The following is a 26212-nucleotide window of genomic DNA, read 5'->3' as shown; positions in this document are numbered from 1 at the left end:
TACACACAGTACAGCCTATATTTTGTGCACGGAAAAGTTAGTCTTTAACAGAAATGGAGGGCGCCAAATTATAGGACTCCGCTCTAAAAGCCAACAGTTCCCAATTACGGACATTCTCCCGCGAGCGAGATGCAGGCGAATATAATGGAAAATATTGCACAAAGACGTCAGCATTAGGCGGGGGGCAACGTAAAATCTTCCGCACAGTGGAAGAGCGAATGGACCTGGGAAGGAGACTGGGGGGAGGGGGGTCAGAAAAGCGGACACACCCGACTCCCTTTTAGTTAGGATGTTAGGAAAATAACTTTTCCGCCAAACGCGGAGTTTAAAAAGTATAAACTCATTCAGTTTCTTTGAATCTCAACCTAACCTCTTTCTCCGCCTTCCTCCTTCCTCCACATAGCGGACACATAATGGATACCAGGCGATTTGGCCTACGCGCCTTTTGTAGGTAGCAATGGGACCAAAACCTGCACCGAGTCCTGAAAAAAGCCTCCCAAAGAAAGGCCACCCCAGCCCTTCAAAGGGGCCACTGGGAACGCCTCCGCAATGGCGGCGGGTTTTGGGTTGTCTCCTTTTGCGAAAGAAGCCGAGGGGTGAATGAGAGAAGCCAGCGGCCTGCTTGGAAGTCTGAGGAGCCAGTCAGGAAAAAAAAAAAATCCGTTCAGGGCTCGTAATACACACCTGCCTAGCCCGTTGCAGCGCGTCTTTAAAAGCATCATTGACTGCCCCGCCACCTCCTCCACCTCCACCGGGTGCTCCCGAAGAAGGAGGGGGCACCGTAGAATAATCCGACATGTCTCCTTCACTACTTCCTACCGTCCTCCCAGCCTGCCAAGAAAGAAAGAAAATGGCGGCGGGCGGGATCCTTTCACATTCTTGCGTCGCATCGTGTTTCGCGAGAGGAGGAGGGGAGGCCGCTAATACCCTCGCGAGACATCTCAGAAAAAGACGCGAGATTTTGAGCCGGAGCAAACCGAGATGACGAAGGCTGGAAGGAAGGTTTCCCTCCTCCACGCCACTCGAGCTAACTCTCGCGAGATAAGAATCGGGATGCAGGAGGTAGAATGGTTCAGAGCTTTCTAGGGTGCGAAAAGGAAGGAGGGGTGTTGTAGATCGTTAAACGGATATGTGAAGGGCGGCGCGCGCATGACTTCTTCCTGGGTTAGATAAGATGATAGCCTCTCGGGGAGGGCGTATCTCGCGATGGTTGGTTAAGTAAAATCTCTTTCCCCCCCGCCCCCAGCCTTCTTTCAACCGATATATTTGGACAGTTGTGAAAGGAACTGATTTGTGGTACTGTACTTGCTATCGCCTTGTCAGGGAGCGTCTGTCGTGGTGGCGACAATCTGCCGGCTAGCGAGTGAGTCTCTTAGGACGGGTAAATCGGAGGGAATGTCTTTAATTGAGCCTTTGATTCTCGAAGGCATAGAAAAAGCAACGGGGTTTGATTACCGATGGGGTGCGCTGAGGCGAAGGAAAACTCTCCAAATGTCGCCTATCCGCTTCGGGTGAAAAGCATATATAAAGACAAGTTACGTATCTCATAAAGGCTTTTTCTAAAATGATATGACAAGTTTGCCACCTGCCGTTCAAAATAAGGCGCTTCTATACACAAGCATTCTCTCCTTAATGTACGTAGAGTAATAAAAGCAATGAAGTCGGTGGCCAAGCGAGGGTTAAAAATTTGGTGCGAATGTTGCTGTGCAGTGTTGAGAACATGAATTAAGCTTTATGATTTAAATTAATAAATTAAAACTGAGCGTTAATAAAATAATAAAAGATGGAGAGTGGTCGATGTGCGAAAATCCACGGTAGGTATGATGAACTTCCAAATTCATTATGGTCATTTCCCATTGTAAGAGTTATTAGGTTGTAGATACATAAAAAAAAATAACAGAGCTTGCTTCCTACAAAATGGACTTTGGGTTATTAGAAAATTATTTCTGTAATTGTCACTGTATTAGCTTTTCTGCACAATTTCTTTTGTCTATATTTTTCAGTAGAATTTTTACTGCAAGGTATAAAAAGTAGCTGCAGCAATACTCTACATAATCCCACCCTTCTCATAATTTTATCTTTAATTTTTTTGTAATTTTTGATTGAAATGATAGTTGATAGTATAGTTCATGTAAGATAGAGGTTAATTGACCTAGCAAAGATCTCTTGTTCCTCATTGTCCTCTTCAGTAAGTAAGTTTTCCTGGTGGAATTACATTTGAAATTTGATTTATATATTGCTAATATCATTTTTTGTTGAAATTTTTTGTTGGATAAAAAAGATAGTGGTGATCATCCAAATCAGGTAAGGAAACATTCATTTTCTGTTCTTGTTGAAAATGTCAGTTGCTGCACAGGTTGATGCCAGAATTAGATACTGTTCATGTGATTTATTGTTTAGGAGCAAAGCTAATAAAATCAGCTTTAAAGGGAGATGCTCAAATAATTTATAATGGTTTTTCTTTGGATACTGGCTCTGATAGCATATCTCGTTTGAAGCACTTCAGATTACTAATAATTAAAAAAAATCGCCCCAAAGAGAATAGTTAATAAAAACGTGAAATCATTGACCTAGGTTGAAATCCTATAGTTTTTTAACTACATCACTAGTTTATGAGATTAATATGAGAAGGAATAAACAATTATTACTAGTCTTAATTATTTGGGGGAATAAAGCTTAGTATCAAATACTTTGATGCAATAATTCTATAGTATAGTATTTTTGTTATGAGTTTACAGCTAAAAAAATATTTTTAGATGACAGTACCTGTATTTGTACAGGTTGTCAGTGACATCTAGTGGTCTTAGCTCTTCTTCCTGGAAAATAATAAGCTGGGGTATTAAAATCTTTTTCAAATCTAGTTTCATTTTTGATGACTTCATAGATAAGGAGACATGGAGTTTTCCTGGCAACAGAATGGAAGTGTTATTCACTGCCTTTTCTCAGGAAAGTGTTACTGTGCTAAGGTAGCCTATAAGTGTATTTCTTCCTGACAAATTCCCATCCAAATGCAACCAGGCATTTGCTAATGAACCTTTCAAAGAGTTGAGTTCTTGCTGCATTTTATTAGGTAGCTTTTAAGAGCAGTTTGCTTTGGTGAAGAAGCTGCAATACAGCTTGCACATTAAGAGCTACACTGCATTGTTTCTTGTAATGATTTCAGAAAATGCAGGAGATGACCTTTGAGGAAAGAAATTCTAAATAAAATTTCTTGATCTTAAACATGGGTAGCAATCAGAGTTAGGGCTAGGCAAATGTTTTAGTTTAAGATTGTGGAGGGAGATTGCTTTGTGGTTTTTTTCACTCCTTTTGTGGAGTTAAATAGCAATTTAGTAAGAAAACTTTTTCTCATTTGCAAGACAAAAAATTCTGATCAAAGTGAGTATCAATATTAGTTATCTGACCTATCACCTTGAATATATCATGGACTTTCTATTACAGACATTCTTAATGTGGAGTATGTGGGTAGATTTCATGGTGTCCATGAAAAAGAATTATAATTTTATTTCACTAATCTAACTGAAATTTAGTTTTTCATTCAATAATGTAGGCAGCAAAGTAATTTTGCTAGAATCCAAAAATGTTTGTTAAGGCCAGTAACCTCACTGTTAAAAACTGTAATAGCCTTAAACAGAGTATTTTCTTGTTTTAATGGATTAATAAAGAAGCACATATGTTACTATGTTGCGAAGTTGTTATTTCTAATATTTTATTAGCTATACTTGAACATAATCAATTTTCTTTGTAATATATATGTAATTTTTGACAAGGATCCATAGATTTCAACAGATTCTCAAAAGACCCATGCCAGGGTAAGAACCCCTGTTCTACTGGAAAACTTCAAGCTGTTGAATCCAGCTGTTACTGAAAAGTACAAGAGAGTTGGTTGGCTGTTAACTTTAACTTTAGCAGTGTGAGTCATACTCTAATGTGTTAGTGGAGAAAAGACTGAGTATATCTGGCATGGATACTTGGAAACATACTCCACCCCCTGGAATACAACACATGTCCACATCTGAAATGCACGCAGGTCCTTTTTTGGTAAAGTATTGTTAGCATGAATTTTCTTCCACTCTGCTTGGAAGTCATCTCTTCCCTCCCTCCACAGATTATTACCACCAACAGCTTTGTGGAAAGGGTCCCAGAAGGGAGAGGAAGGAAAGCAAACAACAGCTACCTTCTAAATCTGCATAGCTGTACTCTCTTCTCCACGTTTCTATTATCCTCAATTGCCCTGTGGGAAAAGTCTTATAAATTTAATTTCTTTTAAAATAATATTCATAGTATTTACAGTTACTTATGTTGTTTGTGAACTGCTTTGGGAAGCTTATTTTTTAAAAATAGGATATAAAAATTGTAGTAGTGACAAACTGTATCATGTACATTTCTACTCGGGATTATGTTCTGTTATATTCAGGGATTTAGTTGCAGGGAAACATTTACAGAATTGCAGCTTATAAGCACTTTTAATATTCCCTTCAAATATTTTTTTCATAATCAAACTGAGTAAGTTAACGACCATAAAAATAAGCAACTAATAATAATCTTGTTTGGAAAAATAATTCAGTACTGAAGTTTTCTACTTTCTCAAGAGACTCATGACAATTTTTTTAAAAACAGACCATTAGCTACCAATCTTCCATCTCATCATGGTTCACAAATTCAAATCATCCATAAGTCTCTTCAAAGCTTTTCTTTTATTCCATAAGATCACAATATTTTCCTGCCTTGTTCTGAATGTTTAGCTTTAAATTTAATCATTTTGTATTTCTGATCATTAGAAATGAGCATCTTTATTTTTGTAATATGCACAGGATGAAGGTTTTGGCAAACAAATATTTATGGAAGGAGAATCTGAAAATTTTAACGGACATGCAATGTTGATAGATTATAGGAAGAGGAGCCTAGGAGGAAGGGGAATGGCATGAAATGGATTGTATTGAAAAGGAGCAGCCTACATCAAAATATTTTATTATATGACCTACTTCATTGCAAAAGAACTTGTAAAAAAGTCTGCGTAATGAGGAAGAAAGACAAATGGAAAGACAAATTGTCTTTAAACAGAAATAAACTGCATGGTATGAAACTGGCTAATAGAATGGAATTCTTTAGGAATTGCAAAGAAATATGAATCTTGAGACCTGTGATATTTTAGAAAAGCTTAAGTTGGAAAGACAATATTGTGCATAAGAGATTTTATATTGTATTGTACCATACCATACCATACCATACCATACCAATTTATTATATTATCATTGGAATGTTAGGGGAGCATTTCACACGAAAGGAATTCCTTGAGAAAATAATCCCCTTCAGGTTTTCATGGGAAGTGAGAACTCTTGGGAAGCATTCTGTACAAGTACATCTTAAATGAACAAATTATATTTGGAATAAGCAGTCTTGCAAGCCCCAAACTATGAAGGATTTCAAAGACCAGCTCTTTGGAAACGAACTGGCAATAAAGAAAATCCTACAATATTGATATTACATGACAATATGGATGTATTTCATTTAATAACCAGCCCTTTGCATTTTGTTACAATTGCAGTTTCTAGATGGTTTTTTTTAAGGACAGTACTATATACAGCACATTATGTAATCTTCTAGTGAGGTGACAAAGATATAAGTGACTATTGTCCACATCTTCTGCAAGAGTATTCATATTAGCACACATATTGAAGTAGACAAAGGTCTTAGTCACAGCTTAAATCTGCTATTCCAAAAGGAGCTGAGATAACAGAAACACCCCTAAATTGTACACCAACTTTTTTAGTAGAAGAATAACTACTTAGCTCCATAGGAAAGCTTGAATTGTCTTAGATTTAGTTGACTGAATTTTCAATCCACAAACCCTCTACTTTGATAGAGTAAAGTCTTACTCTGTTTCTCAAGATCCTTACAGAGTCCTGACCTGGGATAAGACTACCAGACACATCTTGATAGACTGGAACTGAGATGGTTAACCTAGTTCTCTCAATATAGTAATGATACCAAACCCCTTTTGTTGGGTTATCTCCCTCAGTGACTACATGTAGATGTTAAATAAAATGTGAAAGAGGTTGAATTTTGTGACATCTCATGTACAGGTAGTCCTCCACTTACAACCATTCATTTAGTGACCAAAGTTATAAGGGCACTGAAAAAGGTGACTTGACCATTTTTCACACCTACAACTGTTGCAGCATCCTCATGGCCATATGATCAAAATTTGAGCACTTGTCAGGTGGGCATGTATTTATGCTTGTTGTAGTGTCTCACCTTTTATGACCTTAGCAAGCAAAGTCAATACGGAACCCAGATTCACTTATCCATGTTACTAATTTAACAATTGCAGTGATTCAATCAACAACTTTGGCAAGAAAGGTTGTAAAATGAGACAAAATTCACTAAACTACTGTCTTGCTTAGCAATGGAAATTTTGGGGTTAATTATCATAAGTCAAGTACTACCTGTACTCATTGGACATATCCAGTCAGGAAGAAATTGAACTGCCATGGAATAATGCCTCTAATTTTTGTATTGTGTCCAGAAATGCACCAAGACTTCATTATAATAAGGTAGACTACCCCTTCATCCAGATCTCATTGTAGGTGGTGGCCTATGTAAAGGAAGGTTATTGAGTGGATGATGGTTGTCCAATATAGCTTGGTCCTTGATCAGACCGATGAGGTGATGCTTTAGTGCCCTTTTAGAAATATTAGCATCTCTTTCTCTCCAAATGATGCATTCACAGGGACCATTGGTATCTCATTTTTGGCCTTAATTACACTAGGTATAAATGAGAATTGTCTCTGACAAGCTTTTAAGATTATATTACAATATCCAGCTAGCAATAAAAATATTTACAAAAGTTTAAACTGTTCTTCCTTTACTGAGTCTGGCATACTTGAAGGATTTTACAACAGTCTTGAGAGCCTTGTTATTCTTTTATTAGATGAGGATTGGATTGTGAATTCTGGACCTAGACCATGGCTAAAGATCCTTGAAATACCTCCTATCTGTAGAACAAGTTGTTGAGCCATTATTACAGCATAGACAGCAGATAGATACATAAATCATGAGCTTATAGAATGTTACGATGTAGTTAGTCCAGCATTTTGGTCAAGCTTGCCTCAACTTGGATTGGCCCCACAGGCAGCTTTTCCATGGGTGATATTTTGTTCCCTTTTGTTCCCTTCTGGAGAAGTTAAGGGAGAATCCTCAGGACAGATTCTCAGCGTTCGCTAACCAGTATAAACTATTTATGACTGGCAGGCCAGCAGAGTTTCCTGCAGATTTGGACCAATTTTTTTTTTGTTCTGACCTTTTTGAATGAAGGCGCAGTCAGGTGGGGTGTTCTCTCACACTGAAATCAAAGTGCCATCTTGGACAACTATAACAATTTTATGCAGAAATTTAGAACTGCCTTTGACAATTCCATTCAACAAATTCAATGTTATTTTCACAATTTTATTTAAGAACAAGCAGCTTTCAGGATTTTGAAACTAGTCTCAGACTACTCTTCCATCTTGATCCCAGCTGCCGCATTGTGAAAAGTGATACTTCGAACTGTTTTGATTGCTGTTTTTTTTTTCAGACTTCAGCAGATAAGGACATGTTGCCTTGTACATCTTATTCTAGACTTCTCCCAGCTGGGTGGGATTATGAGTTTGTGATAAGGACTAGCTATCAATAAAAGCCATGTTCCAACAATGGAGGCATTTCTTAAAAGGAGTGGTTCATCCAATGTAGGAATCCCTAAGAATCTGAAATACCTGCAGAAGGGCCATTTATTTACTTAGCATGAAATTTTTCTCTAGTTTTAACGTCTACATTATTTATATTTCTAACTTGCAGAATGAACAGTCAGGTAATCTATGATGCAAACCTCCTGAATGTTCCATGTCTGGTTCCTCGTCACAATCTTGAAATCAGACAATTTCGCTACTCTCGCTCCTAAGATGTCTCTTAAACAATAGGACCCATATATCAGAGTTCAGATGGATGACTTCAAGAGAGTCTTGCAATTTGATTTCAGGTTCCAATCTGCTGTTTGCTGATTGCAATTCCTCTGACCCTGACACATGCACATCCATACCTCAAGCAATATTCTCCCTTTCACAGCTCCCCATTTTGCCCTTGTGCTTCTTGAGGGAGTAGGTTTATGTGGTGTTTCCCATATCCTGTCTCTCTTTTTTTCTTTTTAACCATTTGTAGTTCACCATTGGGTTGCTCTCACAAACTACAGCCCATTCTCTAACTAACAGCTCCCACTTCCCAGTTTCAGCTGTTCCTGTTGAATACTTCTCAGTGCTACCTCCCTCCTTCCAGAAACTACCTCCCTATCTTCCCTATGAGAGGTGCTTGCAGATAGCTAATGATCTTGGTGACAGGCAAGCATAGCTGCTGTCTCACAATAGGCTTGTCCCTGTGGCTCCACTGGCAATTATTATTGCTGCTCTTGCTTTTTTTTTAAATAGTTTGAATTAAAAAGGGTTGTATATTCAGTGTGTAGGAAGACAAATTTTCTAAGTGTTAAAAATTTTATAATTCCTTTAGTTGTGTATTTTCTGAAATGTTTTTAAACTGACCACCTTTCATACTCACTCCCATAAAGTATTTGTCACAACTAGTAGATTCAACTAGTTTTATTTTAAATATTAAGAAATAGTTTTCTGTAGCCCATTTTTTTACAGTAAATATATAAAACAGACCTATATCTATAATTTACCACCCAAACAATACTAAATGGCTACAAAATTCCACAATTAAGGTTTTTTAAAAATACTTTCATATGAAGTTAGTCAATGAATAGTTAAATGTGCAAAGATAGAACACGACAGAGTTTTGGCAGTAGCCAACTTGGGAAATGACGTCTTATAACATTTGCTGTTCTAGAAAAGAGCAGAGACACGTAGTGTAATTGGGAGTGCTCTGGGTGGCAGTGTTTTTACCAGTTCAATCTTTGTACAAAGTGATCAAGGAGAAAGAGAAGGTGGCAACAGTCTTTCTGGCTGATTAATAGAACTACAGTTCTTGTTAATTTTTCTTTTAGGAACATTGCATAGCTGAGATAGAGAACTCATAAACAAAAGAAAGCATACTTTTTAAACACTGAAATGGGAAAGGATTACTATTCTGTTCTTGGAATTGAAAAAGGAGCATCTGATGAAGACATCAAGAAAGCATACCGAAAACAAGCCCTTAAATGGCATCCAGACAAGAATAAATCTTCCCATGCAGAAGAAAAATTCAAAGAGATTGCAGAAGCCTATGAGGTATTGAGTGATCCCAAAAAAAGAGAAATTTATGATCAATTTGGAGAAGAAGGTAATATGATTTCTGTTGTTTCATTATAGCTATTAATAGAGATATATTTGTGCTGAATATAATTAAAATCAAGAGGGAATGAGCATTTGGTTGTAAAAACTTAATCTGAGAATTTAGCTAAATTATATTTCAGTAGCTAGATACTCATTACATTTGCAAGTCCTGCTTATGAAATTTCTAATTAGTTTTCTATTATGCATGGTAGGATTCTTAATTTTGGTTGCAAGAACTTCAGGAATATTAAGTTGCTTTTGGCTCTGATAGTTGTTGAATTGGTTTATTTTGTCCTATTCTTATAGTAACAAAAATTAAACTTTATATTTTATTTTTGTTAAAATAAGATTGAAATAGAAGGATGGTATTTCTGAACCAGAGACCAGGTGTCCAGACTACGTTTACATTGGAATCTTGTCTAAAAAGGAAAGAATTTGCCTGATGTCATGAAAATACCATGACAAGTTTTCAGCTTCCTTTCCAGCTATTAATGTATCAAGGGAATGAGGCCTACCTTTTAGAATTCAGCTACTGCCTTTATCTTTCAAAATTTAATTTAAGATTTGGAAATAGCTTTTGTTCTGCTAATGAAGTTGCATATTTACATTACAGTCTTGTGTTTTCTCAATGAGACAGAAGTATCCATGTATTTTTAACTCTTATATTGAAATATAAGAGTTAAAAATGCATCAGTATTTAATAAGTATCTTATAGAAACACATGTTTCTCATAAATGCATAGGTTTATGTAAAAATTCAAATTAAGTAGTAATTTATAATTTTAGTATTGCCTCCCTGTATTCTTGAGAAACTTATAAGACCTTGATATGCTGAGTCTTATTTTTAAAGTCATGAATCAATGTTCTTAATATCTTTATGTACAGCATTAGGGACAATATCTAATGAGATAATTTAGTCAGAGTTAGAGATTGACTCTTGTTCAGACCATGAATAGACAGTTAATCTACTCTTCTTTTTAATTAGACATGGGATTGATATGTTTTGAGCACAATCAATCCATTATCTATTTTGGGAAGCATCATTCTGTCAAGTACATGGTATAGTTTACTTAGTTCTACATCTTTAGTTGCTAAATTTTGATAAATAAACATTCCACTCACAAACAATATATATAATAAGCAGGAAGAATGCCAATAATGCATACGTAAGCCTTACATTTTGACACCTTATTTGCACTATTCAAACATGGTAAAACCAGCAGAATAAGATGGTTGTTATTATATTAACCATAATGTTCAATTCTATACAAATAGGCAGCCAATCTATCCTTTGTCAAAATTGATCTCATATCATAGGTTAATGAAAAGAGAAAAAAAGGAGCATGCAATCAACAGTTATGTCAGCTGCTTAAATACTTGCTCTAGTGATCAGGTATAGCTTATGCCAGAGTAGTTTGCAAGACAATAAACTCACTGCTTCAAGAAATACTCTTACTCAAAATTTGTATCAGAGATTAATTTACTTACAGGTAATCCTTGACTTACAACCACAATTGAGCTCAAAATTTCCATTGCTAAGCAATGCAGTTGTTAAGTGCATTGACTTTTATGACCGTTTTGCCATAGTTGTTAAGCAAATCACTGCAGATGGTGAGTGAATCATTTGGTCGTTAAACAAACTTGGCTTTCCCCATTGACTTTGCTTATCAGAAATAATAATAATAATAATAATAATAATATAGTAATAGTAATAATAATAGTAGAGTTGGAAGGGACCGTGGAGGTCTTATAGTCCAACTTCCTGCTCAGGCAGGAAACCCTATACCATTTCAGACAAATGGGAAGTCAGTTGGAAGGTTAAAAATGGTGATGACAGACACCGGGAGAGTACAATTGTCATAAATACATGCCAGTTGTCAGTCAGTGCCCAAGTTTTGATCATGTGGCCGTGGAGATGCTGTAACAGTTATAAGTGTGAAAACTAGTCACTTTTTTCAGTGCCATTGTAACTTTGTAACTTTGAATGGTCACTAAACAAATGGCTGTAAGTCGAGGACCACTGATATTGAATTTTCTATTTCTTCAAAATTAAAGTTTTATGATTTTGACACCAGAACATGAGGTATAATTGTAGCAGGATTTTATTTCATAGCTTGCCTGGATTAAAATGTTTAGAATATTTATGAATCTATTTTTATATATAAACACTTATTCAAAAATATAGCTGAAACTAGTCAAGGAAATTTCAAGGAAATCAATTTCTTAATATATTTTGAACCTTTTAATATTGGGATGGATCCAGATTTAGTCATGTTTAGACTAGACCCATGAAGAAGATTAGGGTTAAACCAATTAGACTTAAATTAAGTCTTCTTTATTTCATGTTCCTGTTCTAAATAAACACCAAATAATATTGGTAATATGAAGTTGTTTATAATTTAGATAACCCTTTGGTTCATAGTAGTCCTTTTAAGTTTTATAATGTAAGCTGGGCTCAAGCATGATATGTCATCATTTATTTTAATAATGATATGTAAACTAAGCCATAATGGTGTGCATCACATAGGGTGCTGAGTAATAAGTCATGATTTATATACTTGGTTTATATTATGGTAAAATAAAATCCAACAAAAGAAATAATAGATTAACACAATGTGCGAATCCATTTTTTCTTTGATATTCTGAAAATCTAATTTCATAATCAAAGTGAATGGTATAGGACAGTGATTCTCAACCTTTCTAATGCCATGATCCCATAATACAGTTCCCCATGTTGAGGTGACCCCCAATAAGAGGGAGTAGGACAGCTAGGGAAAAGGGAAAAAAATGGCGGACAGCATGGTTTGGCGACCCCTGTGAAATGGTCATTCAACCCCAAATGGGGTCCCGACCCACAGGTTGAGAACCACTGGTATAGGACATTCACCACTATAAATTTAAAAAAAATTCTAAATTATATCAGGAAGATGGATGGTTTCATAAGTTGCTTCAACATTAAAACAAAAATATTTAAGAGACTTTACACACTTACTATATGTTAGATGCCTATTTGCCCCCCAGAAATTTGTAAACTAAGTTTTCTAAGGAGAAATGTTTGTCTGCTGTCTAGTCTCACAAATGTGCAAATTTTAAATTCTAGAAAATCCAAATTCTCTGAATATGGAAACGTTTGGATTTCAGTAAATAATTTGTAAAGAAAATGAAAATAATGATTGCTCAGTAATTTTATTCCAAAGAATTAAGCACTACCATCTTGAATGACAATAGGAATATGGTGCTCATGAAAACCAATGTGCCCTCTTAGTATACACCAGAGTTCAAACTACAGAATGTCTGTGTCTAAAAAACCATTTTAAAATATCAAGCAAACATTAATAGTAATTATCCACTAGTTAAAAAAAGAACATTTTGGAAGCTAGTAAGCTTTCTCATAAATTAATATTTTGTGACTGTTCATACCTACTGTGGCAACTATTGACTTGATATATTCAGATCAGATAACTTATTAAGAATACTTTTTTTAAAAGATTGCAGAGTTAACATGCCTTTTATCCAAACTATCTATTTAGCTGATTTAAAGATATAGCAAAAAGATGAGAAATTGGTTAAATTTAGGAAGAATGTGTAGGTGAAAGTAATCACAGAATGTAGGTGGGTGTCATAATGTAGGAAGATAAGCAAGCTTAAAATAATTGAAGTAGCTGTTCATCTAAGTATGGTATCATAACTTTGTAAACTCTCTTTATAAAACTCACTGGTTTGCAATACATTGATTTTTTGGGGGACTCCTGGTTAAAGTTCCTTTCCACAATAATTTTATTTCTAAAATTCAGTTGGATTTACTTCCAATAAATATGCATAACAGTACATCTGTTTTGTATATTTAATAAGCAGCCCAATCCTTTATATTCATTTAGAGATTTAATTTCTCTGTGGATTAAATACAGATTCAGTATTCCTTAAGACATACAACTTAATCAGTGAAAGATTACCTATGACCCTCCCAATTGTGTTTTATGTGTGATCATATTTAAAGCATTTATCTCATTATTTGAAGACTTCCTTCCTTTCCTTTCTCCCACATTCCCCAGCAGTTATGTATGCATATAATTTGTCTTTTGCAGGACAGGACAAGACATGGACTTGTCCTATGAGTTGTTAAAATTAAAGTTTTCCCTACCTGATGTCACAGAAAGACAAATTACTTTTTCTTAAACTGGTAAAAGACAAAATATTACCTCAAGTAAAAAGGACAGAGTCATCTGCCCCCTCTTGTCTTATTATTATGATTTCCTATTTTCTGGATAACAGCCCAATATTGTTTTGTTAACAAATATAATTATTTAAGCTGATTATTATTTCTTATGCTTCTGTATTTGGTAGGTTTGAAAGGAGGGGTTGGTGGACCGGATGGTCAAGGAGGTACTTTCCGTTATTCTTTTCATGGAGACCCACATGCTACATTTGCAGCATTTTTTGGTGGCGCAAACCCTTTTGAAATGTTCTTTGGCAGAAGGATGGCTAGTGGCAGGGACACTGAAGATATGGAAGTGGATGGTGATCCATTTGGTTCCTTTTCTACTTTTAATGTGAATGGATTTCCAAGAGAAAGAAACACAGTTGGTAATCAACCCCGTCGTAAACAAGATCCTCCTGTTATTCATGAACTGAAAGTATCATTGGAAGAGATTTATCAGGGCTGCACGAAAAGAATGAGAATTTCCCGAAAAAGGCTCAATCCAGATGGTAGAAGTGTCAGAACAGAAGATAAAATCCTTACAATTGATATTAAGAGAGGATGGAAGGAAGGTACCAAAATCACATTCCCCAAAGAGAGCGATGAAACACCCAACAACATCCCAGCTGATATTGTATTTGTTATTAAAGATAAATTACATCCTCATTTCAAGAGAGATGGTTCAAATATAATCTACCCTGTCAAGATTAGTTTACGGGAGGTAAGTACTCTTTTAAGTTTAAAACTGGATTTTTAATATTTCTACAATCTGTTTTCATTTATATTGTTTTATATTTGTAGTTGAGTTAAACTTGACATAGATCAATGTTCGTTAAGAATGCAAGGCTTATGTAGGTAGTTAGATGTTAAATAGCTTAATTTTGAAATATGGCATGTAAGGTTAGAATTTAATATGTTAAATAATATATTCTGTAGCATTTTATCCTTCTCCCACAAAGTTAACTCTGTTCTTGCTAACTATCTATTCAGTGAACTGTTTACCTCTGAACGCTGTTTTGCTTTTTCCTCACTGTCATTATACACATAAATCATCCGACTTTGTACTGGTTTTCTGTACTGCTTTTGCTTGCACTTTACATTTGTATGGGAATTTGCAATACTAGGGTGTGGTGTTGTCCTACAACAATGTTATAGTGAATGTGTTGTCCTTGAATATTCCTCAAATAGAAATGCAAACAATCCTCTATGAAGTAACATAATCAGAATGCTGGTAGAGGGAAATGTATCATCAAGTTTGCAATAGTGGCGGATATCTGTAGCTCGGGTGTAGGATGAGGGTGAAGGTTTGTTCTCCCAGCTTGTGGGTGGGTTTCCGAATAAGCTCGAAGAACAAACCTTCACCCATATCATCAAGTATTAGAAATTTTTTTGTGATCACAGAAAAACAATTAACACTATTGTGAGAACAAAAGAGCAGCATTCTGCTTGTGTGAGCAACTTTATGCTGATCTGCCATGATATTTTCATTGATTTCAAATATATTTTACCATAATATTGATATAATGTTGATATAGTTATATTTACAAGACAACAAACGTTGCCTCCAAGCAAGTTAGGCAGCATGTAAGTTTAATAAATAACTAACAAATAAATAATGGCACCTTATATTGTCAGTTCAAAAAAAAAATAGTAGTTATATTGTTAGTTCAGTCACCAGATATAGAATAATAATATAGTAAAAGTATATTCCATATATATATCTATATAATCTAAAAAGATACCAAGGCCATCAAATTTTTAAAAATTTGTATAGGATTCCTTATTCCAACAGTAAAACATCTTGGGTAGTATGCTGTATTGGTACTTTTTGTATTGTGAACATGCAAACTAGATGACTAGATTTAGGAGATAGACATCCACTGCAATAATCAGTTGTCAAAAGTGTGCAGCATATACATTTAGTTACCTTAATGCACACATCATAATTTCTATTAGAGCACTATTTCTCAGTCAATAATTCCTGTGTATTACAAATGGTATGTAAAAGCAATCCTGGTAGGGTACAAGACAAGTTATTAAAACTCTTCTGCTGACTATATTTCCCTACTCCTATGATAACATGATAGCCTTTTTTACTTTCAAGCCTGGGATAACTGTTAGGCCAGTTTTCCATTTGCTTTGCATTTGCCTAATCAACTTTGCTTGTCCACCAGCCACTTTTTTCCTGGGATTTTATATGTCTTTCCTCAGGAGCCACAGATGGCAAATGGGTATATCTTGTCAAGGCCATAATCTCCATCCTCACTGAGTCATCCATTTGGACATGAAAGAAAAGGAAGTAGTGACAGTGGTGGGCCATTTTCCAAAATTAACTGTAAAGCAACTCAGTTGCTTCTTCCCCCACCTTTGTCCTCTGTTGTTCATTTCAAACAACAAATCCCAGTTTTCCACATAGGCCTTCTCAGAAGTAAACCTAATAGTATTTGGTGGAACCCTTGGTAATGTTACATAATGGAATCTGTATTGTGCTGGTAACTTCGTCATTATTATTGAGGAATGAATACAAAAACAGATTTTTTAAAAACATAAATGTCATTCTTGGGAAACCAAAGTAATTAGTCAAACCCAAATGCCCTACAAAAGACGTCAATTTTGAGCAACTTCTGGAAAGACAGTCCTGTATGGGAGTCAATTTGATGTTCACTAGGAGGCTTTTTCAAAGGACCAGCACTTTAAATGAAGAACAATATTGCTAACAAGCCTTGGCCTCCCTGATCTCCTTAAAGTGGGGCAGTGCTAATGGTTTTTCCAGGATACTCAAACTGAGTAGACTAATGTAGTCCTGCAAATAAATATGCATGTAGGATTTTATAGTTTAACACTGGAACTTTAAAATTACATCCATAAGTTTGGTGGCAACCAATGCAGGGCTTGCAGTACAGGTATAATGTGTCCCCTTGGCAGACCCTGGTATGCACACAGGCTAATGCTCTGGGAGTTTCTCTGAGCCCCATCATAGTCTTTGTAATTTTCCCACAAATGGTAAGATTGAAATCTGGGCACTAATTGTTCAGTACTTTTAGTTTCAAGGTTGTTATGTGTTTGCAATAATGGTGAATATCTGTAGCTCAAGTGTAGGATGAGGGTGAAGGTTCATTCTCCGAGCTCAACCCACAAGATCAGAGAATGAACCTTCACCCTCATTGTTACATATCTCCTCTTACAACGAGGCATTAACAGATCCAGGAAATGCCTCCCTCCCTGGACTGCTAGAAGGAGCTGGGGGGGGGGGCAGGGATTCAGCCCACAGGTAGCAGATGACATCTTAAAGAACATTATTTACATCTATATTGTGAATTTTAAAAAGGTAAGTGTTCCATCTCTAAATAGCAAGAATAACTGACTGATAAGTTTTGATACAATTTAGTATGTCAGAAATGTTTTAAAATCAGTTTGAGAATTTGACTTCCGTAAGCCTGGTTAGGGATACAGTATATGTGCCAAACATTTAGAGGTTAAAAAATTCTGACCTCAGAATATTGTCTTCTTTTGTCAGAACACTTGTTCACGATCAAAATGGATATTCCAAGTTTAGAACATTCCAACACTTCTCGCAATCAATTACATTCCAAGACTATAACAGGATATTCCTATTAAATGAGATGCAGATAGTCCCATTTCACTCTGTTACATTATTGTAATGTAAAAGGTGGAAATTCATGTCATGTGCCCAGAACATACCCATGAAAGAAAAAATATTGTTGGCAATGTTCCTGTCTCCTGTCTTTACATTTGGGCATTTTTTGCACATTTTGTTAAGTGGTAAAGTACTATTTTATCTTTATTGCAAATGGTATTTATATACTGAACTGTTCAACTATTTGGTGGTAGCTCTCCACTTACAAAAAAGATACAACATAGTGGTTTTTGCATTTGAATAAATTATGCTGTCATTTATTTAAGAATTATAGTTATTTATCTTTATGAAGGACATGTAGTATATTTGAAGCCTGAAGAAATAACAAATATGCTGCTCTTAATTGTTTCAATTTACTATTTTCCAGGCTTTATGTGGCACCTCAATCAATGTACCAACTATAGAAGGCCGAACAATACCTATGACAGTAAATGAAGTTGTAAAGCCTGGAATGAGAAGGAGAATTATAGGATATGGTTTACCATTTCCTAAAAATCATGAGCAACGAGGTGACTTAATTATAGAATTTGAAGTAATTTTCCCAGATAATATAGCTCCAGCCTCAAAAGAAGTACTCAGGAGAAATCTTCCTGTATCATAAAGAACCTATCAGTGAACTGTTCCGAATAGACATTGAACATCAAGGACTTTCAGGTTTATGCTGTAAAAGTTCAGTCTATAACTGTTGAACTTTTCTTTTGTGTGTGCAGGTAGGGAAGTGAATTATGCAGTGTTGCATGAGAATTGGAGTACAAAATACAAAGACTTGCAACCAAGTATAAGGCTATTACTACTTACCGTTTGTTGGATCTTCCTTTACAAAACACTTTATCCAGTATTTTGTGTCCATGTAATCATGGGTAAAAAGGGAACACCTCTGTCCGTGTATTTCTAATAAAGTGCATAATTTGCTATGCACTTTAATTCAGATAATCCCGATTATCTCTGTGAGTTAAAATATCACAGTATTAGAGTTCATTATATGAATCTATGTAACATTTGCAATATTTATTTTATATATATACTCTTAAGCTGCATTACCTTCTGCACAGCAGCAGGCAAGTAACATCACTTAAAATGTTTATGAGCTCAAAGAAAAGGTGGGTCTTACATTATTGTACCAGTCTGTGAATTCCTTTAGTCCATATTCTGGTAGTAGACATAGCAACCGAATAGAAAATAAAATTTGATGGCCTACTGTTTTTGGCCTAATAGATTTCCAGATAGAAATTGTTGTGAAAATGCATTAATGCTCTCTGGAACTTATATTTTATGAAGCGGCATACTTATAAGCATCATCTGATTAATTAGCCTAATTCAGTAACGATTGCAATCTTTCTCAAGTTTAGTATGAATACTTGAAATTCAGACAAACTGAAATTTTTATGAATATGTAGTGAATTATTTGAAGAAAAAGTAATGAAACTTTATTTTTGAAAAGAAGTACATATCCAGCTAATATCCTTGGGCAGCAGATGAACAGTATTAAAATTAAGGCAACACTACTTGTCTTGTAATATGGTCAAATGGAAATATTCATGAAATTATTTATCTTGTTTACAATAAAACTTAATTTTATTCAGTCAAAGTGTGCTAGAAAGCACCCTTAAGTGACAAGCTGTTTAACAATTATGTAAAAAGTTAATGATACCAGTTTTCTAAAACTAGCATATTAAAATCCAAAATAGTTGCAGTAATTGATAGTGGGAGGACACGCTTTAAAAACGACTCCTGAGTGAATGGGAATTTTTTTTTAATGGAATTTAGTACAAAGGCTGTAAACTGACAAGGTGTGCAATCTTAAACCAGGACTATGGAAAGCATTTGAAAGAGGTATTTCACAAAGCACATTAAAATAAATGAAGGATCAGTCTTCAAAGTAGTAAAACAGTTGTCTTCTTTGCAAATCTCATGTAGCTTCTTCAGAAGCTCTTCCCAGTTGTCTGCATGCTCATACACAGAACATTTTTGCTGAGACACCTGCATGTGGAGTAAGCAAAGACTGCTTTCAAACCAGTTGCATGTGCCTTGCAAAGGACCTGATTACTTTAATGCTTTGAAGCAAAATGCTGTTTATGCTAAAGTACTCTGCAAACAACCTCTTTTGAACACCTTATAACATCTCTTTCTGAAACTAGAGAGAATCTATAAAGCAAGTTTTAATGACACTAAAAATGAGAACAAGAAAACTACTACTTTTTATTTGTGCACATTGTAAATGTATTTAAATATACTTTATGATAATGTATTGCATTTCATATTTTTAAATATTAAACTATTATTTTTAACTTTTTTTCTTCCAATTGTCAATTTGATGCATGAGAGCAAATGAAAATAGTATTTGACATTTGAAACAACACGTACCTGCAGTATGGAGATAATGCACTATACCAGTGTTTCTCAATTCTGGGAACTCTGGGAGTTGGAGTCTACACATATGCAAGCTGCCAATGTCTATTCTGTTATTAAGAGTAAATGCCGATGAAACCTATGGCATTTACAAGATAGGAAAGTTCTAGATTGTATAGTTAAATGAATGGGTTTATATATTATAGTAAAATACTGTAAGACCATTTTTAATAGTTTCCTGTTTTGTTGCATAGGTCAGTTGTATTTACACGCAATGCTAGACTACAATCCATGGTTTACAAACTACAGTGGTTGTGTTCATGCAATGTGTACAAAACTATTTTTTCTAGCTGTAAATTCAATATCTTTTAATATTAAGAGACGGTATCAAAGTGATCAATTGATAATCCCACAGTTGTCATCTGATCTAAATAAATGGTAATGTTTTGTGGCAGTAGCATGTGACATGATAAATGTATATTGTAGAAGGAGCTCTGAATTTGTCCTGAATATGCCAACTTTTTTATTTATTGCATTTCAATCTTGTCGTTCTTCATGCCTTAATTATCTCCTGATTAGACTATTCTAAAACCCTCTTCATAGGATTGCTCTTGAAAAGCATTCAGAAGCTTCATCTGGTTTAGAATTTGGCATGAGCCCGCAAGTTCCTGGGTGTAATTCAAGATGTGGTTGTCACCTTCAAAGCCCCCTAGATGGCCTGGGACTGTATTTGCAGGTCTGCCTATCCCCAATGGTTTCTGCCTATGTTACCGGATGTGGCAGATTGAGCATACTCTGGCGCTAGATGAGGTAATGGTGAATTGGCCTTACAAGTGTGATTAATTAATAAAAATAATCGATAAACACTTTATTAAAATGAGAAGCTATTGAATGGAAAACAGCAATGATGCAAAATAACTAGCAGAAATATGCAAAACATATGTAAAATTCTGGGAATGGAATAATGCCCAGAATACAGGAATATTCAGTGTTTCTTTTAGATCACACCAATCTAGCTGTTGCTGGGAAGATCAATACTGGATTAAATCAGAAAAAAGAAAAATAGAACATTCCAATGTTTCCCAAAATATTTTTTTGAAGGCTTTAAGAGCATTTTTCTGTTACACATCACTATTTTGCTGATTATAAATTTAGCTATATCATTCTTTATTATTGATTCACTGGTAGACTTTCTCATTTTGCTGAAAACTAATCTTGGCCTTACGTGTCTCCTTCTGAATAGTTGGTTAATAGTATCAAGTTATATTGTGCAATCATTCTATCTCTTCTTCCATAACAGATGTTTAAATAAAACCCAGAAAGATAAACTTCACTTTTGCCGCCTCCTTCCATTTTCTGCATCGGAAAAGGCAATTGCAAAATAACAATTTCCTCTAAAAGTCTTCTCTTTCAAGACAATCCAAAAGAGGCACCCACAGACTTGCATTAGAAGCAGTAAAACATTGTTTGCTAATACGTCCCAAACTTATATATTTCTTGAAAGTCACAGTGAAACCCATGTATAAAACTACACTTCTGTTTTAAGCTATTATAACACTGATTGTTTTTAAAGAAGGTTAAGACTTTCTTTTTGTCTTTGATTTTAAAGAGATGTAGTTCCAGAAGGATTGAAGAAGCAGTCATCCAAATAAATGCCAATAATTTAATAAATAAATAAAGCTGAAGTAGATGTGCTTAAATTTGACTGCCTATCTTTACTTCTGGGTGTAATTCAAGGTATTGGTTATTATGTATAAAGCGGTTTGTGGCATGGGTCTAGGGTAGGGGTAGGCAACCTTGCCTCTTTTATGACGTGGACTTCAACTCCCAGAATTCCTGAGCCAGCATGGCTCAGCTTGGAAACCTTCCTTTCCCCTCAGCATGGCTGGCTCAGGGATTCTGGGAGTTGAAGTCCACCTCATAAAATAACCAAGGTTGCCTACCCCTGGTCTAGGGCATTTGAGGAGCTTATCCCACTGTTTGTGCCCATCCCACTAGGTCAGGTAAGAGGGACTCTGGGTCCCATAGATCAGGAACTGTCATCCAGGGGACCCAGAAACATGCCTTCTCCAACAAGCCCTAAAAATCTGGCTGTTTTCAGGGAGATGGGGGAATAATTGAGCCCAATCGTTCTGCAGTGTCTTCAGCAGCCACTTTGTGTTTTGGTTGACCTTGACATTTTTTAAAACACTGTACTTGTATTTTTTAATTATTGTTTTTTAAAACTTTGTTAGCCGCAGTCTGAAGATAGGTGGCCACATTAAAAACAAAAACAACCCCCCCCCTATGAATAAAATCTTACGCAACAGGATCTTTGCGACGACCCTCTACAATTTAGCGGCTGACACAAACAGCACCGAAGAGAAAAAGACCCCCGGCAGTCGGGCGCGAAGTTGCTGCCGGGCCCAAAGGCCCGTAGCCCATTGGCTGTCGCCTGTTTAGTCCACCTGCCGGGCGATGGCTAAAGCGGGAGGTGCGCCGCGAGCTCGCGGCTTGAGCGGGCAGAGTTCAGCCAAGTGGGAAAGAGCAAGTGGCGCCGCCGCTCCGCCACCAGTGGCGCACAGGTGCGTCTCGCCTCTGGCTTACGGTGGGCGGGCTGGGAAGATGCCTCTGGGACTGAGGAGAAAGAAGAAAGGCAAATCCAGGGAGACCTCCATGCTGGTGGACGGTGAGGCTCCGCCGGCGCGAGGGCGAGGCGACGACGAGCTCGGGGTCGGGGCCGGCGCTCGTGCCGGAGCGGGGGGCGCCACAGCTCCGCGCGGTCCCGTCCGCTTGGTCTTCCACACTCAGCTGGCGCACGGCAGCCCCACGGGGCGCGTGGAAGGCTTTGGCAGCGTGAAGGAGCTTTACGCTAAAATCGCTGAGGCGTTCCGCATTTCCCCGGCCGAGGTACGTGGCCGCCGGTGGTGGTGGTGATGGCGGTGGTGTGTCACCCAGGTCTTAAGTTTCCCTCCCTTTCTACTGCATAGCTGTAACCCAGGGGTCCGTCAGATTTCCATGTTCCTGTTCAGAGTATGTTAAAGACCAGGCAACCGAACTGAGTGCTCCTGTTTAAGCGTAACCATCTTCTTTTGAGGAGATGCGGATTCCAGCCTTTGGGGTTTCCAATAATTTTGTGCGCTGTATTTTTTTTTTTTTTTTACTCAGCAAAGTCATGTTTTCCTCAAGTTGAATTTAATTCCTGGTAACTTATGAACATCTCCATGTAGATTTTTGTCTGTCATGTATGTATATATTTTCAATCTATTAATTTTTTTTATCCCACCTTTCTTAATATAACATCTAGCACTGAAGCTTTACTAGGACAGGAGAACTGAGTTTTTAAGCGTAGTTTTAGGCACAGAAGCCAGATGGGTCACTTTTGGGTCAGTACCAAGAAGGTATTGGCAAACCATTTCCAAAAATGTTACCAAGCAAACTGTATGGCTCTCTCCATGTAGTTGTCTGGACTCAAGCTTGACTTGAAGGACACACACACACCTGCACACACAAACAAACACACACACATCCATCTGATATATATGGAATGGAAGTACTGAAGCCTACTTATTATGATGCCTAAGTGAAAAATCTGAAGAATATTTTAATCTCAAAACTTCAACCAATACAAGTAAGTATTAAACACATCACAATTACCAAATGAAAAAGTACTACTTTCTCACATGTGAACTGCATAAACAACTTCTTTTCCTTCCCTACCTTCTATACTTATACCACCTCAAATTAAATAATATATTTATTCAGCCACTCTATGCATCTGATAATGTGAGCTGTAATTCACAAAAGTTATTCTTTCAGTAAAGTGTATTAGTTAGAAAAATGCTATGACAGTCCTTTTGATTTTTTCAGTGTTTCCTGGGATTAACCTATATAGTAATAAATGCTTTTGATTAATTTGTGTTCTATTAATGGTGGTATCGAATCTGTTACTTTTGATGAGTTGATTCATCCTGCCTAAAGCTTTAATGTCATTTGTAGCTTTGTTGTAATAGAAAGATACTCAATTGTATTATTCAAATATTTGGCTGAGTGATTTGTATTTTATTCTACAGATCTGTTTCCTGTAATGGTTGCAAAACTTAGACACAAAATTGCTTCTTGATTTATTTAAATCCTACAATAGTTCTATATTTGTGGCTCAGAGCACTGTAAAAGAAACAATTCTTAACACATGTAATTATATTCCTAGCTACAAGTATCACTTTACCCATGGCATTCAACTTACAATGGTATCTTATTTATTCTCACGAGGAACAATAAAGCTTTGAAAGAGAGAAATTTCTTTATTGATAAAAAAAGTTCAGAAGGTATTTCACACCAGACAGTTTGGAACATGGCATTGTTCTACTTACTTTTGTGCACACAAAATGAAAAAAGGCCCTTTCTTCCATAATCTTAGTAAACTAGAATAAGTTGATGCCTAATTAATATTTTTATGAGGTTTGGATAAAACATTTTTTTGAAAATAAAAAACCCAACCTTTGTTGTTCAATAATTTATTTGTGACAGATGAGAGAGATAAAGATAAAAATGTTTGGGTTGCACTATTGGGCAGAAACATTTGTTTTGAACAGAAATCTATCCCCCTGCATTCAAAATGAGGATACAAGAATTTATATCCACATGAATTTTTTTTGTGGGATACTCTCTGTCTTGGTTGTTTTCTTGGAGACATTTTATCACCCAACTAGGTATCATCAATGCTAGAAGGGAGTGGGATTTGCTCTCTGTTTATATACAAACGGCTTGGCCTGTCAGTATTGGTGAGAGCGCTCTTGGTAGCTCCTTGATTAGCTCTTCAGACAGCTCAGAGACCACCAAGGACCCCCACAGTTCAACCTTGAGCTACAAATAGTCTATTCTATTTACTAGAGATTGGCCAGAAGTTTTGCACTTGCTCACACATTATTTATTTTGGCATACTGGACTGTGCTAAATCATTTTGTAATGTTTAATATACAAACATTAATGTTAGCAATTCAGCTTGACCGATAGCAGTCTTTACTCCTTAAGCAAATCAAGGCAAGAAACTTGATGATGGTATTAATGCTTGCATATTAGAAATTGTGATAAATTGGTTTGGTTCTTGGATAAACATAGTGTGTACCAATATTTGTAAAACTTAACATATTTTGAGGACACAGAAAATCAGCATTTTCTGGGACTGGTTTGTTTTATAATTAACAATGGTAGATTTTACCTTGATTGGGCCCTTCTGTGTTTATGAATTTTCTAGAGAATGTTAATACACAGTTAATCACTGGCTTTGTTGGCTGACCTGGAGAGGATAGAGGCTCTGCAGAAATGTTTTAATTTTTTTTTGTTTCTATTTGTTTCCTTTTCCTTGATTACTGTTTACTTTCTATTATTTCTTACCTACCAAAAAAAAAAGACAAAAAAGAAGTGGCATACTACAAAGAAAATGATGACCAATGCAGAGATCACCAAATAATTAATTGGGTAATCCACTGGTGGATAATTGCTTGAATATAAAGAGGAATAGACTCAGTTAGTTGGGTTAGGCGAATGGGGCACCAAGTCTCACAGTTCTTTCTAGTGGTAAAAGCAAGTCAAATGGAAATAGCTGGATGGTAAAAACAGACTTTCAATTACAGCAGATATAGTTCAGACAACTAAGTGTATGTCACATGTACTACATGTGTGATGGGAGTATGTTTTTTCAATCATATAGAAAGAGAAAAGGGGTCTGAATTTCAGAAAAAACAGGCATATGACATTACTGAACATTAATATTGTGACATTAACCTGCTGAGAAAAAAAATTAAAGAAGAGGTTAGGAAAGTGCTATATGCCTCATGTATATATTTTATTTTTAATATTTAATTTAGTTTCCTGAACCAGATTGGGATAGTTCCATGTTTGGATCTGTTCAGCTACAATTTCATATCTTAGATAATTGGCATGTTGAAGTTATAAATAAAACAAAATAAGCTGCCTCTGTTTTTATGTACAAACAGTACAGTTCTCATTCAAAATACTTATTCTTACTGAAGCTAGTGCCCTTTCATCAGACTTCTGAATTAAACAAATAAGTCAATTTACTTTATTCACCATCTTGTTTTATGAATGCTGAAACACATCATGGGAAGGTATATTCCAACTTTTTCAAAGTAAATGATGTGAAGACATTTTAAAGCTACATTTATAGTATTAAATATGTTAATGCAAATGAAAATTGTTACATGAATATAAGACACATTAGTCAGAATGTACTGTACTATTTTGCACTGTACACATTTGAGAATTGTTAGACTTAGCAGAATGATTAGGCTGCATCCATATATTGTCACCATGGATTTGCTTGGTTTTGGAATATTGTAACGTGTGAGACTAACCAACTGTGACTTAATGAACAAACCATTGCTTAGAACAATATATGAACCAGATTGATTAACTCAAATATAGGATTCATATTTTAGTGTAATGTTCTTATTTTTTATTGGAAATAAATATGAATTAGAAATATTAATGTAGTTACCTTTTTTAATTAACACAATCCTACTGGAGGCTCAGGTTGATTTATGTATGATTTATTTGATTTATATATGATTTCATCATGATACCTTTATAACTTTATTTACTTCTTTTTTGAAATATACATACAACTTTTATTACTAAGGCAAAGTATAAATAACTCTGGTTTAATTCTTTACTACTATAAATGTGGATCCTTGTATATCCTGCA

The 26212-nt window shown here is 35.8% G+C and overlaps 3 protein-coding genes across 16 annotated transcripts in view; 2 read left to right on the top strand and 1 right to left on the bottom strand.

Annotated features, from left to right (window-relative positions):
• Positions 1–841, bottom strand: part of FUBP1 (far upstream element binding protein 1) — a 29625-nt gene extending 28784 nt beyond the window's left edge. For all 7 annotated transcript variants that reach the window (XM_039356652.1, XM_039356653.1, XM_039356654.1 and 4 more), the window contains exon 1: positions 685–841. In XM_039356652.1, coding sequence (XP_039212586.1) covers positions 685–798 — 114 coding nt within the window. In that variant the 5' untranslated portion in view covers positions 799–841. The remainder of the gene's footprint in view (positions 1–684) is intronic.
• Positions 842–951: 110 nt separating this feature from the next.
• DNAJB4 (DnaJ heat shock protein family (Hsp40) member B4) lies at positions 952–21200 on the top strand. 7 transcript variants are annotated; one of them, XM_039356672.1, is made up of 5 exons: positions 1180–1363; positions 4815–5078; positions 9035–9309; positions 13646–14220; positions 17525–21200. In XM_039356672.1, exons 3-5 carry the CDS (start codon positions 9099–9101, stop codon positions 17756–17758), a joined length of 1020 nt encoding a protein of 339 aa, XP_039212606.1. In that variant the 5' UTR covers positions 1180–1363; positions 4815–5078; positions 9035–9098; the 3' UTR covers positions 17759–21200. The 7 variants fall into 7 exon arrangements, with proteins under 7 accessions (XP_039212609.1, XP_039212611.1, XP_039212606.1 ...); XM_039356673.1 differs by lacking the exon at positions 1180–1363 and adding an exon at positions 1372–1814; XM_039356675.1 differs by lacking the exons at positions 1180–1363; positions 4815–5078 and adding an exon at positions 952–1062 and having other exon boundaries at positions 17525–20839.
• A 748-nt stretch (positions 21201–21948) lies between these two features.
• Positions 21949–26212, top strand: part of GIPC2 (GIPC PDZ domain containing family member 2) — a 29368-nt gene continuing 25104 nt past the window's right edge. The window contains exon 1 of one of the 2 annotated variants that reach the window (XM_039356678.1): positions 21949–22395. In XM_039356678.1, the coding sequence (XP_039212612.1) occupies positions 21964–22395 (432 nt within the window). In that variant the 5' untranslated portion in view covers positions 21949–21963. The remainder of the gene's footprint in view (positions 22396–26212) is intronic. The other variant, XM_039356679.1, reaches the window with a different exon arrangement.

This window comes from Crotalus tigris, unplaced genomic scaffold (genome assembly GCF_016545835.1).
Source record: "Crotalus tigris isolate CLP2741 ecotype Arizona unplaced genomic scaffold, ASM1654583v1 scf7180000018826.840336, whole genome shotgun sequence".
Classification (NCBI taxonomy): domain Eukaryota; kingdom Metazoa; phylum Chordata; class Lepidosauria; order Squamata; family Viperidae; genus Crotalus; species Crotalus tigris.
Note: the sequence above shows the minus strand (reverse complement) of the source record. Positions and strands in the feature narration are given on the sequence as shown.